Consider the following 13,273-nt stretch of genomic DNA (forward strand, 5'->3'; position numbering starts at 1 on the left):
ATTAAATATGCAGAAAGCACATATTTAATATGCAAAATAAAATGCCTTATTATAGGGATAAAGATCCATTACAAAAGCTCAAACATAACATTTGAATCTTAAAAAGGTTGTTAATACTGTATGTTGATTCAGTTTGTGAAAATGAAAAGACTAAATATTTATTATGAGTAAATGTTGACATATGTAATATTTGTTCATTAAACATGTAAAAAAAATTACATAGTTATCAGATGTTCCTCTATTGTATTCTTCTGGAATATTTTGTTTTTAAGTCAAGTCGTTTTTGTTATAATATTGTTTTGAATGGTTATTATTTACTATTTTAATAGCCCACAAACAGCCTAATTATTATTAATTAAAACAGCATATAGAACCCGTGACAATTAAGAAACAAAAACTTATGAAAATGTATTATAGATGATAACAAGTGATTAAAGGGATAATTACCCCAAAAAATGAAAATTAAGAAAGAAACCTATAGTCTACATGTTTATACAGGATGAGTAAACAATGACAGAATTTTGATTTTGGGGTGAACTTAATGACCTTATAAACAATAACATTATGAATGGTCACGTGACATGCATTTTTTGCTTATGTAAGTTAGTTTGGACAGAGATCGTTTCTGAAACGCATTGAAAATGTCAGTGTATATAATAATCGTTTTCATTTTAAATCGCGGTTTAAAAATGAAACCACAGTAACGTTAGTGTAAACAGGGCCTTAAACTAACTTGAACCATTTAGCTAAGTTACTACGATTTTCCACAGTCAGCGAATTGGAACACAAACTATCCGTTCACACTAGCAAAGGAGCCAATCTGTTCTACGATCCAAATTAAACTACTAGACAAAACATTAAGCACAGGTATTTCTTGACAGACGAGACTGGCACGCCTTGAAACATGACATAAATGAGTCTGTCATCCTAACGTTACCTCATCCTAACCTCGAATCAGTTCCGCTCCTTCCGAAAAAAGTAATTTGCACGTTAAATGAATTCGGTTTTAAAATAACCGCCACCAACGGTCAACTCGGACGTCACACGAGCGATTAATCTCGTGAACCGAGCTCTGGGTGGTTATTCCAGGCGGTGAGGGTTAAAACCGATTCTGAGGTGTTTTATTTTAACCGAGTTGAAAACCGTCGACCGTTGGCGACTCGCGAGCCGCTTTTGTAATTAGAATATTGAGGCGAGTTGGCGCCACTCACTCATTCATTCACTCACCCCCCCACATGAGATCACAGTAACTAATCCCACCTTGCAGAGCTGGAAATGCTCTGACTGCAGGGTCTCCTGAATCATGTCATTCTCCCGGTTTCCCGACTGAGCGGACGCGGCGGAGGAGGAAGAGGACGCCGCAGTCAAGCCGTCCAACACCTTCCTGATATTAAACTTCTTCATATTGCCTCCCAGCGAATGCGATACGATTGCAAAATGTGCATCCACAGAGCGAGCATAAACAGACGGTGGCGGAGTCAGCCACACAAGCGCACTGTTGTATTTGTCCTGATGTCTCACATGTCAGTCATCATGTGTTGTCATCCCGTCTCGTGTCATAATCCCACGCTCGTTCCCTAAACACGGCCGCCGGCTCGAATGTCACTTCTTTTTCATTTTAATCGCGGCACGGGCAGCGTAATCCAGTTAGATTTGGCCACTCTCGCTGTGCTCCGTTCCCCCCGCTGCTAACGCGGAAACGCAGAGCGCTGCAATCACCGCGACGCGTCTGCGCTGAGGAGGCGACACCCGGATGTGCGGGAGAGACGCCGCTGCGGCGCACTGACTCAGGATCAGCGCGCTTGGCCTGTGGCAGCTGTCTATAATAACCTTCAGGAAAGTCAACAGTTCCAACATTAGATGATGATTGGGATGAAGATGAGGGCAACACCCACCCTGATGGCTTTAATCGGATTTATTTTAGTACACTCAATAATAATACGGTTATATTTTAATCGGGTTTATTTTAGTACACTCAATAATAATACGGTTATATGGAATCAATATATATATATATATATATATATATATATATATATATTATATATAAACATTATTTAATTATTAACATTTTATTTTTTATTATTACCTAACAATATTTAATAAATTGTATTTAGACTTAATGTAATAATATTATACTGTTAATAATATCATATTTTATAATGTAATAAAATAATTTAATACTATTTTATAATAAAATGATTATATTAACTTATTTATTATATAAATAATTATATACCTAATTATAGCACTGTTAATATTAATAATAATAACAATAATAAACATTTTGTAATAAAATAATACTATATAATGTCATTATTATTTTGTTTGTTTGTTTAAAATATACATTTATATATTTTTTACTTTAATTTAGAGGGGAGACCAAAGCTTGAAAGTAACAATTTTCCTCTCTTATTGTGCAGGAGAAAAAGATGAGTTATTTGAACCTTTCTGACAAAATAATCTGAAGTCGGCACTATTTGCAGTATACAGTAGCTGTCACAAGGGGAATCCGCTGTTATTGCCTATTATATTAAAATAGAATTAAACAAAAGAAGCAAAGAACATATACATCAAAAAACATAAATGAAAACAAACAGGAAATATTCAGCCATTGTTTTGGACAACAATTTATAAAATTAACATATAAAATGTGAAGGCCTTCCTTAATCTGAAATTTATGAAAAACACTCTTGACCTGTTCACCATATCATTTAAAATCCACCTACAGTGTGTTATATACAGTAACTGACTCATGCATTTGTTAATGTTAATGCGATTTTACTGTTTTTTATATTGGAGGACAAAAATGAAAGACAATTTTGATAAAAAAAACTACAACTAGAGAAAACTGATTTTAGCGCAACTGCACTATAATATCCCAGTAAACTTAGTGTTGCTAAAATATACTACAACTAGAGAAAACTGATTTTAGCGCAACTGCACTATAATATCCCAGTAAACTTAGTGTTGCTAAAATATTCTTTTTCAGATATTTCCCAAGTGATGTTTAACAGAGCAAGGGAATTTTAACACAGTATTTCTTATTATATTTCTCATCTAAAGAAAGCCTTATTTATTTAAATTTTTCCTGGAATAAAATAATTATTAAAAAAATAATAATAATTAAAAAAAAATGCTAAGGTTAATATTATTAGCCGTCTTAAGAAATGATCTGTTTGACTGGCTATGGAACAAACCACTGCTGTTCAATGAGGTTAATAACTAACCTAATTAATCCTCTAAGCCTTTAAATTACACTGTAAGGTGAGGATTAGTATCTTTCAAAAAACTTAGTGTTGCTAAAATATCTTGCAAAGCAACTAGTAAAATAATATGTACTGTCATAATGGCAAAGACTAAAAAAAAATTTGTTTAGACTTGAGAAAAAGAACTGTAAATTTATCAAAGCTTTTTCAAGTGTCAAGAACAGCCTTGAGAAGTATTATTAAGAAGTTTGAAGAGACCCACACAGTGAAGTTTCAAATAAAGAAAACTATTGAGAGAGGATTCTAAAGACCCAAGAACAACTTCCAAGACACTAGTGAATGATTTAGTCAAGTCAGGGACTGATGTCTCAACGAAGACGGACACTAGAGGCCTGGACAGGAATTGACTGCGAGGTTGCAGACCAAGAAAAACACCTCCAAGCTAGACTGAAGTTAGAAGAACAACCTGGAGAAAAACTATGCATACTAGAAACATGTCCTTTGGTCAGATGAGACAAAAATAGAGCTCTTTGGTCATAGAGATGTTGCCTATGTTTGGAGTACACAGGGCCTCAACCCAAAAAACACAGTCTCCAGAGTGAAACATGGCAGTGGGAGTATAATGCTGTGGGGATGTTTCAGTGTGTTTGGAACTGGGAATCTCATCAGAGTCGAAGGAATCATGACAACAGAACACTACGAGAAGATTTTGAAAGACAACCTCAGGCAATCTGCAACAAAAGATGGTTTGGGTCGACATTTTGTCTTCCAGCATGATAGCAACTCAAAGCATACTTCATTTCTGGTGTAGAACTACCTCCAAGTTAGCAAAATGAACATCCTTGACTGGCCTGCACAAACCCCAGACTTCATGACCATGACAGGAGACCAACAAATCTGGAGGAGCTTGAGAGATTAGCTAAGGAGGAATGGACTGCGACTCCTCAGGAGACATGCCTGAAACAAAAGACTAAAGGCTGTTATCAAGCAAAAGGGATACACCATTGGCTATAAACATCAGAGGGCTAATAATTATGACCTGTAGCCTTTTTTATTCTTGGTTATAATTTTGTTTCTATTTGTATTACAAACATTCCGAGCTTACTAAATAAACTATTAAGTTTAGAAATGCTGTGTTGAAAAAAATCTTCTCTCTGTTAAACAGCACATTTAAATATAATGAAATATTTTATGGGGGGCTAATAATTTTGTCTTTAACTGTACATATACATTTATACTCAAGTGTTTTAGAAAAGAGTGCAGTTAACAGTATAACTAATTAACTCAACAGCTTTCTCTCTGTTACAGCACTGGTTGCTCGGTCATCTGGGACTCTGGGTACAAAATATTCTCAATGAAGCCTGCGACAGACACATTTGGCCCGTCCCTCCTGTAATGGCTGCTGTTTCCGGATGCTTAGTAACACACAGTCTCCAGGGTCTCCTCTCAGCATCTCAGGAGGTTAATGATCTAATTTTTAATCCTACACTCTTGTCTATGCAGAAAATATGACAAAATCCTGAATAATACTGTGCATACATAATAACTGCAGTATATGATGTGTTTTGGGATAGTGGATCCAAATACTGTCATTTTTATATATTGGTTGCTTTATCATCACAATGGGTTTAAAATAAACTTTAAACGCAAACTATACTTTTAAACATTTAAAATTGTACATGTTTTGCTTCATTGTGGGTAAACAACAAACTTGGTTAATTTTAAGCAACAAATCACTGGCCTCTTTGAAAGCAGAACTGAATTAGAGGACAGTCTGTGTTACACCCACTAGATGGAGCCATAATCATTCTTACATCCCAAATCAGCATTGACATGAATGAGGTGATTTATATGTTGAATATTAAATGAAAATAACATGATCTCTATATTATTTAGTATTTATTAATATTTGTTAACATTAGTGTGTAAAAATACAACTGCTTGTTAGTTCATAATAGCTCAGATCCATTAATGATGATTATGATGAAGATTAAGACAATCATCCGTTATAATGGCTTTGCTCAGTTTTACTTTAGTATACACTGAATAATAATATTATATGATTATATTGAATCAATATAGGTAAATATTTATAAATACAATATAAATCTTGTATAGAGATATACAAACTATATTATATTTAAATATTATTATTACTATTATTATCAAAAATACTTAATAAAATAATATTATGTACTTATATTTAATAATATTCGTTTTTTTTTTAAGTAATGTATTTTTGCAATTAGTTAAGAGTCAAAAATAGGCTAGTATAAATATAAAGTCTAGTATAAATCTTATTTGATTTTACCAATTTCTCTTGTGGCCAAAAAAAAAAAAAAAGAATTTGAAAGAAAAACAGTTCAGAGAAACTATTAATTTACACAAATGGCCATCTTGAAAGCACTGTTCATTGTTAGTTAATGTTAGCTAACATCCATTAAATAATATCAGATTCAACTTTTCATTTTTAAAGAATGTATTAGTAAATGTTGACATTAACATGAAGTAAGACAATTTAGACTATTAAAGACTATTAAATGGAAAATTTTTAAAGTTCTAATGTAGTAACTAATATTGACAAATGGATCCATCTTGTGAAGTGTTACCAAAAAAGTGAAAACATTTCTTCCTAAGTTAAATCTTTGTTTTAATTAGTTTAATCCTAAAACTTCTTTCTGTTTATGAAAATCACAGAATCGCAATGTGGACCTCTCATATACAGTTCAAAAACATATTTGCAGAAAGGTCACGTTTGGTTTGCGTTGCAGCTCCTCATGTGTCCTGTGGTTTCTCTTCTGTCCAGCTTCCCTCCTACTTGTGTGATTCTCAGGCTGTACGTCAGCACAGTGAACATCCGCTTCTCCATGAGAGCCATCTGCTCACTCACATGGAGCCACCGCTTTACCCATCACACACAAATACAGTCTCTTGTGTCCCATGACAGAGTTTGGTCAGGGTAAGTTGTGTTTTGCGTAAAGGAGAAGGTTGATGGAATATGAGAACGATTTATGAGCACTTATTTTGCTGAAAATTACTCACAATGACCTCGCACCAGACAGGAAAAGGTTTAACATTCAGAAAACAATTTTGCCCCCAAATTTCTTTGCAGTATTCAATGGAGCGCTGACAACAGACCAATGGTAACAGTATTTATTTGCTGGAAAGCTATTGTCATTATGAACAGAGCCACTGACACACTTTATCCCACAGGTACCAGTTTGGCCTTCATTTAGTAATTCATGGATAATTTGGCAAAAACAAAAAAAAAAAAAAATATATATATATATATATATATATATATATATATATATATATATATATATATATATATATATATATATATCATATAACATATATCATATATCATATACACTCTTAAAATAAAGGTTTTGGAGTTTATGTTTCCAGGAAGAAACTTTGACGTCCATGGAATCTTTCCATTTCATAAAAATTTGGAAACGGCTTCTTTAGATTGTTGACATTTTCTGCACACACAAAAACTGTATCTTGATGGATTTGTTTCTCACAAACACAAATATTTTTGAATCACAAAATGTTAATTGATGGACTGGAGTGGTGTAGATTGCATGTGAATTATTGTGATGTTTTTATCAGCTGTCTGGACTCTCATTCTGACGGCACCCATTCACTGCAGAGGATTCACTGAATTCATTTCCCTAAATCTGCTCCAATGAACAGACAACTCATTTACATCTTGGATGGCCTAGGGGTGAGTAAATTTTCAGCAAATGTTCCTTTTTGGTTAAACTATTCCTTTAAAACAAGAATAAATATCTGTCAGTGAGGTAAGCAAATAATAATCTTAATTCAAAATAATAAAGTTTATTAATACTTTAAACAAGGTTTTTTTTTCTTGTTTTAAGCATAAACTCACTTAATTGTAATACAATTTTCAAAAAATGAGCCTTGATATCTTAAATTGTTTAGATATTTGTACCAGAAAAAAAGACATTCATTGGCTGACATTAATGCAATTATTATTTCAAATTATGAGACCACCAGAATAAGTAACTTTGAAAGAGCAGAATTCTGAAGTTTTTGAAATGTATTATACATGTACAATATTTTTGTGCATATTGCTGATGGATTTCCCGCAAACACTCCTTCACTCAGCCTCTGAAACTAGGTCTGAAGTATATAGGACACAGACTTTGTCTTTGATGGTTTTCCTCTAAGCAAAATATCCACTTCAAATGAAACCAGAAACAGTTATAATGCATGTGCATCCATTAGAGCTGAAAATTTCAAGCAGCAAGAATCAGTAACATTTCATACAAAGCACCAAAGAGTTGCTAAAAGTTTTATGTGTTAAGATCAATAATAAAGGTTCTCAGGCTTCATCAGGACAGATGAATTCACTCCACAATATTTGTAAACAACTGCAGCGGCAGCGGAGGGGCTCAAATAAGTGGTATGTAGAACAGATCCCTTGACGCACACCAAGGACTCTACAAAGTAAAACTATGGGACGGTGCGGAACAGATGGGAGAGTAAAAATATCTGCCCTCCTATACACACCATGTCAGCAAAAATCTGCCTTCAGGTTCAGCGTTCACACGATGAACCAGAATGAGACCACCACAGTAATGAGTGAGACCAGAATGAGACCACCACAGCCCACTGTCCAAGCAACTGAGACAGAAAATGGAAATGTTAGATTTTTATTTTTATTTATTTTTTTTACAGAAAAACTATAAAATGCCATACACATTCTCTGCAGTGAATGGGTGCCGTCGGAGTGGTGGTTGGGTGATGTCGGAATGAGTTTACAAGTATTACAAAAGTTTACAGTCAGTCAATTAATGTCTTGAGAAGTAAAAAACTGTATATTGGTAAGAAACAAAAGGCAATTTTACTTTAAATGTTTTTTCAAGCCAAAATAAGTGTTCATAATCCATAATAACGTTTTCTCCAGTGAAATCTCCTGTTGTCATCTCACATCAAAATCCACCAGCATATTTATTTAGATCTGTTTTGGACTGTTTTGCTGTTTAAATGGTGCATAATTCAGAGGAGATGACTTTTCACTTAACAAGGACTTAACTCATGGACTGGTGTGGGGTGGATTACTTGTGGATTATATTTTTGTTTTTGTCATTTGTTTGGTTTGTTTTATGACGGCACCCATTCACTGCAGAGCATCCATTGGTGAGCAAGTGATGTAATGCTACATTTCTCCGAATCTGTTTTGATGAAGAAGCAAACCCATCTACATCTTGGATGGCCAGAGAGGGGAGTACTTATTTAAAAAAAAAAAATGAAGTTTGCACATTATGTGTTTTAATGTCACATTTCATAGTCTTTAATATAGTACAATAGTACAATAAATAGACAGTCTCACAATGACTGAAACAGTGCCACAACATTTTAAAATAAATTAAAAAAGAAAAGAAAATCAAAGTGTTTGTTGAATTTTATGTTTTTTTTAAATGAGTAATTAATTAATTAATTAATTAGAATATTTAGAACTTTGAAATTAGAATATTCATTCACCAAAACTTGCACAGAATAATTTATTCATAGTTTTATAACCCTGTTCTCATTATTAAGCAAATTACTTAATTCTCTTTTTAATAAATGTTTAATTGATTCACAGTTCATCTTCAGCAACAACATTATGACTCAACAGTGCCTTCTTGTTTTCTCACAATACTAGCATGGAAATCTGCCAGAAAAGGTAAAAGCGCTACACCTGTACAACCTGTCTAGCAGCACTAACAGATGGGAAGTGCTTATGGCTGAGACAGGAACACTTTTGGTGCCTCTGGGGGAACACGGTGAACAGCGCACCATCAGACCTGTGCGACAAGTTACACGGCCGTGTACAAGCACAAAAAAACTCTGGAAACCCATTCAAACCTGCTTTTCCATGCACAGAATCCTGAGTATGTTGCAAGCGGATGCCTACAGTGAGTTGAGGCTGCTATGGAGGCTTGAATGCGGTATTGTTTGCTCAATATAGTCCACATCTCTGGGGGAGCATCAGAACGCCAGTTCTTCACATTCACTCAAAAATGCGCGGCAAAATTGGGTCACGCTGGGAACAGCTTCCTATTTCTGTGATATTAAACATTGTGTATGGAAGCTGTGCATCATGCTGTGTTTGATTGCTCCCCTGACCTGGATACGCTGTATGAGGCATATTTCTCTTCTATATTTTAAATAATTGATAATTTTATAAACATGATAAAATAGAGTTATAAATAGAGTTTTGTTTTGTTTTCTGCTTCTCAGTTACTAAAGTTTGCAGAAGTCATGCACTGAAATGGAAATTCTGCCACTTTTTGTCAAATAATAGAAGGAAAGATATATTAGCTTGCGATCTGAGGCACAGCATTACTCATTTATGCTTCATGAGAAGTTTATTTTGTAACACAGAAGCCCTGATGGAATATGGAGTATTATCCTGAAGCTACATCAGTCTAACTTCATTAGATTTATTATTTATTTCAAACACATTCTCTCCTATTGGTGTTTTTCAAAGAAAACAAACTTTTGACGGCTGTTCAAATGTATGAAAATATAGGCCATGTCTCTGTGCACACTGCTTTCTGCAGAGAGAAACATAATGAATTTTGCATCTCGACAGTATTTCTGTTCACTCCTGAAATGTTGTAGGTTGAAGTGTGTATGGCGGATCTCGGTTCGTCTCCTTCCATGCTGATGTATTTAATAACCCCTGAGCATGTAGCAGAATAGCAGGGGAAATGAGAGGTATTTATTAGATACTCAGCATGAAACTCATTCAACATGGTACTTGTTCGTGGCCCGCAAAATGTTTAGATGAGCATTAATCATTGACAATATAATAAAATATTGCAAATTGCAAAATTATAGGCTATACAGAAAGAATGATAAACTGGAGTTCTGCACAGTTATCTTTTGAGTTTAACCTGAATAAGGAAGCTTCTCAGACTGGGATTGTGAATCAGCAGCAGGTAGAGTTGCTCTTTGACTGCTGCTTCAGGTTGATCTGCATGTTCTGCTCTTCTTCTTTCACTGATTCCTCATTGTTTTGGAGAATGTGCTTCACAAGGAATTTAGCAGCTTCATCAACATTGATATTTTCCTAAAACGCGAACAAAACCACAAAACTCCATTGAAGTAATAAAACAGAAGTGGAATAGTAGACGTGACATTACACTTATAATATTATAGATAGTAGCTAAAACATACAATTTCTTATAAAACTATAAACTATATTTTCATTAAAAACAATATACATATTGATATCCAGGAATTCAGTCTTCAGTGGCACATGATCATAATTGTGCTCAATAATTTTTCTTATTATCATCAATGTTGAAAACAGTTTTTGCTGCAGTAAAGACATTTATAATGTAACATGAGATTTCTATTGAAAATAAATGCTGTTCTTTTCAACTTTGTATTTATCAAGGAATCTTGAAAAAAAAACTTATCCATTTCCACAAAAAGGTAAAGCACCATAACTGTTTTCAACATTGATAATAATCAGAAATGTTTTTTAGTGACAAATCAGCATATTAGAATGATTTTTGAAGGATCATGTGACACAGTAATGATGCTGAAAATTCAGCTTTGCATCACAGGAATAAATTGCATTTTAAAATATATTCAAATAGAAACCAGTTTTTTAAACTGTAATAATATTTCACAATATTACTATTTTTACGGTATTTTTGATCAAATAAATGCACCCATGGTGAGCTGAAGAGACTTCTTTCAGAAACATTAAAACAAAACAAAAACAAAAAAACTAATTAAGTTTATATTAATTATGTAATTCATACAAAAACATAGAGGTTACGGAATTTATAATAATTATTTAATAAAAAGAATAAATATTGGGTTTAAATGTTGATATTAAAGTATAATTTTCTGGTGTCTTTTGATGATATCCAATGAAGCCCTTCTCCTGGCAGAGTTTCTCCAGAAGAGAGGCATTCCTCCGACACACTTTAGTCTCATCACATTTATTGGCCAGAAGTACAGCGGGGATCGGACGGCCATTTTTCAGCATTACTTGACTATCAAGTTCATGTTTCCAGTTCAGAGCTCCATCCAATGTTGACCCATTTGTCATGTCATACACAACAAGTGCACCACTGGATCTCTTGAAGAACACACGGTTCAGTCCCCTTAAACGCTCTTGACCTAAATAAATGAGAAAAAACATCAGAAAGCACCAAATGAGCCTTTGAGATGCAAATTAGCCTTAGAGAAACAAAAACCAATCAGTTTACAGTTATGTAATTTTGGATCTTACGGCATGACATGGTTTTATAAATCTGAAAGTGAAACTTTCACTAAATGGTTGATAATTACCCTTTATGAGGATCAGTGGCACTAAAAACCAACTATTTTTGTCAAACTTACATTCTATTTGGCTCCTGATGCCCCTTTTCTCATATACATCAACATTTTTAGAGTTTTATGCACTGATGATCTATTATGACCTATTAAAATAAAACCTACATAGTTATATTATACTGATTTCAGGTTTAAATAAAGGCTTACCTGCTATATCCCAAAGCTGTAATCTGACCCGTGTGTGACTGTCCCAATCTATCACCTTCATGGAAAAATCCACACCTATAGTCGTTTTCAACTCCTCATAGAACTGATTTTTCACATATCGTTTAACAAAGCTGGTTTTCCCAACTTTATGGTCTCCAATCACCAAAACTTTAAATAAATGTTCAGTGAATCCTAATTCTGCGCCTCCTGACATTTTCCTGGATAGCGATAACAAATCGCATCTGTGGTTAAATGACCTAGTTCAGATTTATTCTGCCGGTTAAATCCCTGTCACGTTTTCCAACCATGCTACCAGGAACACATTCAGATTTGTTCTGAGGGTTTTTTCAGTGTTAAGTTTTCGTAAAATGAAGACATGGTCATATGAAAGCAATAAATGGTCACATTTTGGGAAATTATTAACTAAACACCTACTGCAGCAACAACCCTGAGAGCTTATTTACAAAATATACAATATTTATCATAACCTAATAAAACATGCCCACTAAAATCATAAGCTAAACAATTCCTGACAAATACAGAAACGTAGTTTATCTTAAGATAGCTACATCTAGGCTCATACAGTATGCAATGATTGATTCTTTTTTTTTTTTATATATAGTAGCACAAATGTTTTCTTAAAGCTAAAGTATAGTTTCAAGACTATAGTATGCAATCTGACAACACATATTGCATTACAACAGAAAAAAGAAAACTTACAGCATTAATCATTTCAGATACAATCCTCTATAACTGCTTAAAATCCCATAATAATTTAGTAAATGTCATGTCGTATAGGACTTAAATGGTCATAACAAGAGGATATAACTGTCTACGTCGTGGTACATTCTGGTGAAACTGCCGTCGGTGGCCCTTCTGAGCATTAGGGGATCTTGCATCTTCATTAACACATTGACTTTATAAAGCATATAAGCATTTGGAGCTGATATGAAAACATTTAACCAACAGTTAATAGATGTTAACAAATACAGACAATAATGTCTAATGGAAAAAAGTCCATGTCATAATACAAACTCTAACTTTATGTTATGACCATTTATAACCAGAAATATATATATATATATATATATATATTTTCTTTATTATTAAAAAAGAAAATCACACATTAATAGAACAAAAATAATATATACACTTCCTATTGTACTTTAAACACACAAACTATAGAAAAAGTACATAGAAACAATACAGCATGAAAAAATACAGTTGGTTTTGACATTGGCACTTTAAAACTACTGATTTTTTTGCTAACAAATTTGCTAGGCATTTGTTATCTACACTTATTGTAGTTTACTGCATACATATGCTGCATGATTTGATGCTTTAACTAGACCTAAAACTGTTTGATCATCATGTTTATTTTAATATAGACTTTTAAAATGCAGTTTATAAAAGTTACGATTGTATAAAATACCTTAAACACATTAAATAGTCACTGATAGAGTTGCTGCACATTGTTTGAATTCCTAAATCTTCATTTTATTTTGCTACAATGGTGGTCTGCAAGTCCTTTAGATGATCTG

At 33.6% G+C, this 13,273-nt stretch overlaps 2 protein-coding genes across 4 annotated transcripts in view; both read right to left on the reverse strand.

Moving 5' to 3' along the window:
* The window catches only part of LOC109106774 (syntaxin-binding protein 5-like), a 45,201-nt gene extending 43,395 nt beyond the window's left edge, over window positions 1-1,806 (reverse strand). For 2 of the 3 annotated variants that reach the window (XM_042743023.1, XM_042743022.1), the window contains exon 1: window positions 1,261-1,806. In XM_042743023.1, the coding sequence (XP_042598957.1) occupies window positions 1,261-1,404 (144 nt within the window). In that variant the 5' untranslated portion in view covers window positions 1,405-1,806. The remainder of the gene's footprint in view (window positions 1-1,260) is intronic. The other variant, XM_042743024.1, reaches the window with a different exon arrangement.
* Window positions 1,807-10,161: 8,355 nt separating this feature from the next.
* Window positions 10,162-12,057, reverse strand: LOC109106775 (ras-related protein Rab-32-like). Its single transcript, XM_042743078.1, has 3 exons — window positions 11,733-12,057; window positions 11,110-11,369; window positions 10,162-10,302 (listed from the first exon to the last, which is right to left on the reverse strand). Exons 1-3 carry the CDS (start codon window positions 11,944-11,946, stop codon window positions 10,162-10,164), a joined length of 615 nt encoding a protein of 204 aa, XP_042599012.1. The 5' UTR covers window positions 11,947-12,057.
* Between the last annotated feature and the right edge of the window lie 1,216 nt (window positions 12,058-13,273).

Source organism: Cyprinus carpio, chromosome B17 (assembly GCF_018340385.1).
Source record: "Cyprinus carpio isolate SPL01 chromosome B17, ASM1834038v1, whole genome shotgun sequence".
In the NCBI taxonomy this organism is placed as follows: domain Eukaryota; kingdom Metazoa; phylum Chordata; class Actinopteri; order Cypriniformes; family Cyprinidae; genus Cyprinus; species Cyprinus carpio.

Bases quoted from the DNA above. Each gene is read 5' to 3' on its own strand.
- LOC109106775 (XM_042743078.1), bottom strand. From the start codon at position 11,946: ATGTCAGGAGGCGCAGAATTAGGATTCACTGAACATTTATTTAAAGTT. The intron at 11,370-11,732 runs GTAAGCCTTTAT...TCATTTATTTAG, and splicing joins ACAGCTTTGGGATATAGCAG to GTCAAGAGCGTTTAAGGGGA. The intron at 10,303-11,109 runs CATCAAAAGACA...TTCGCGTTTTAG, and splicing joins AGAAGGGCTTCATTGGATAT to GAAAATATCAATGTTGATGA.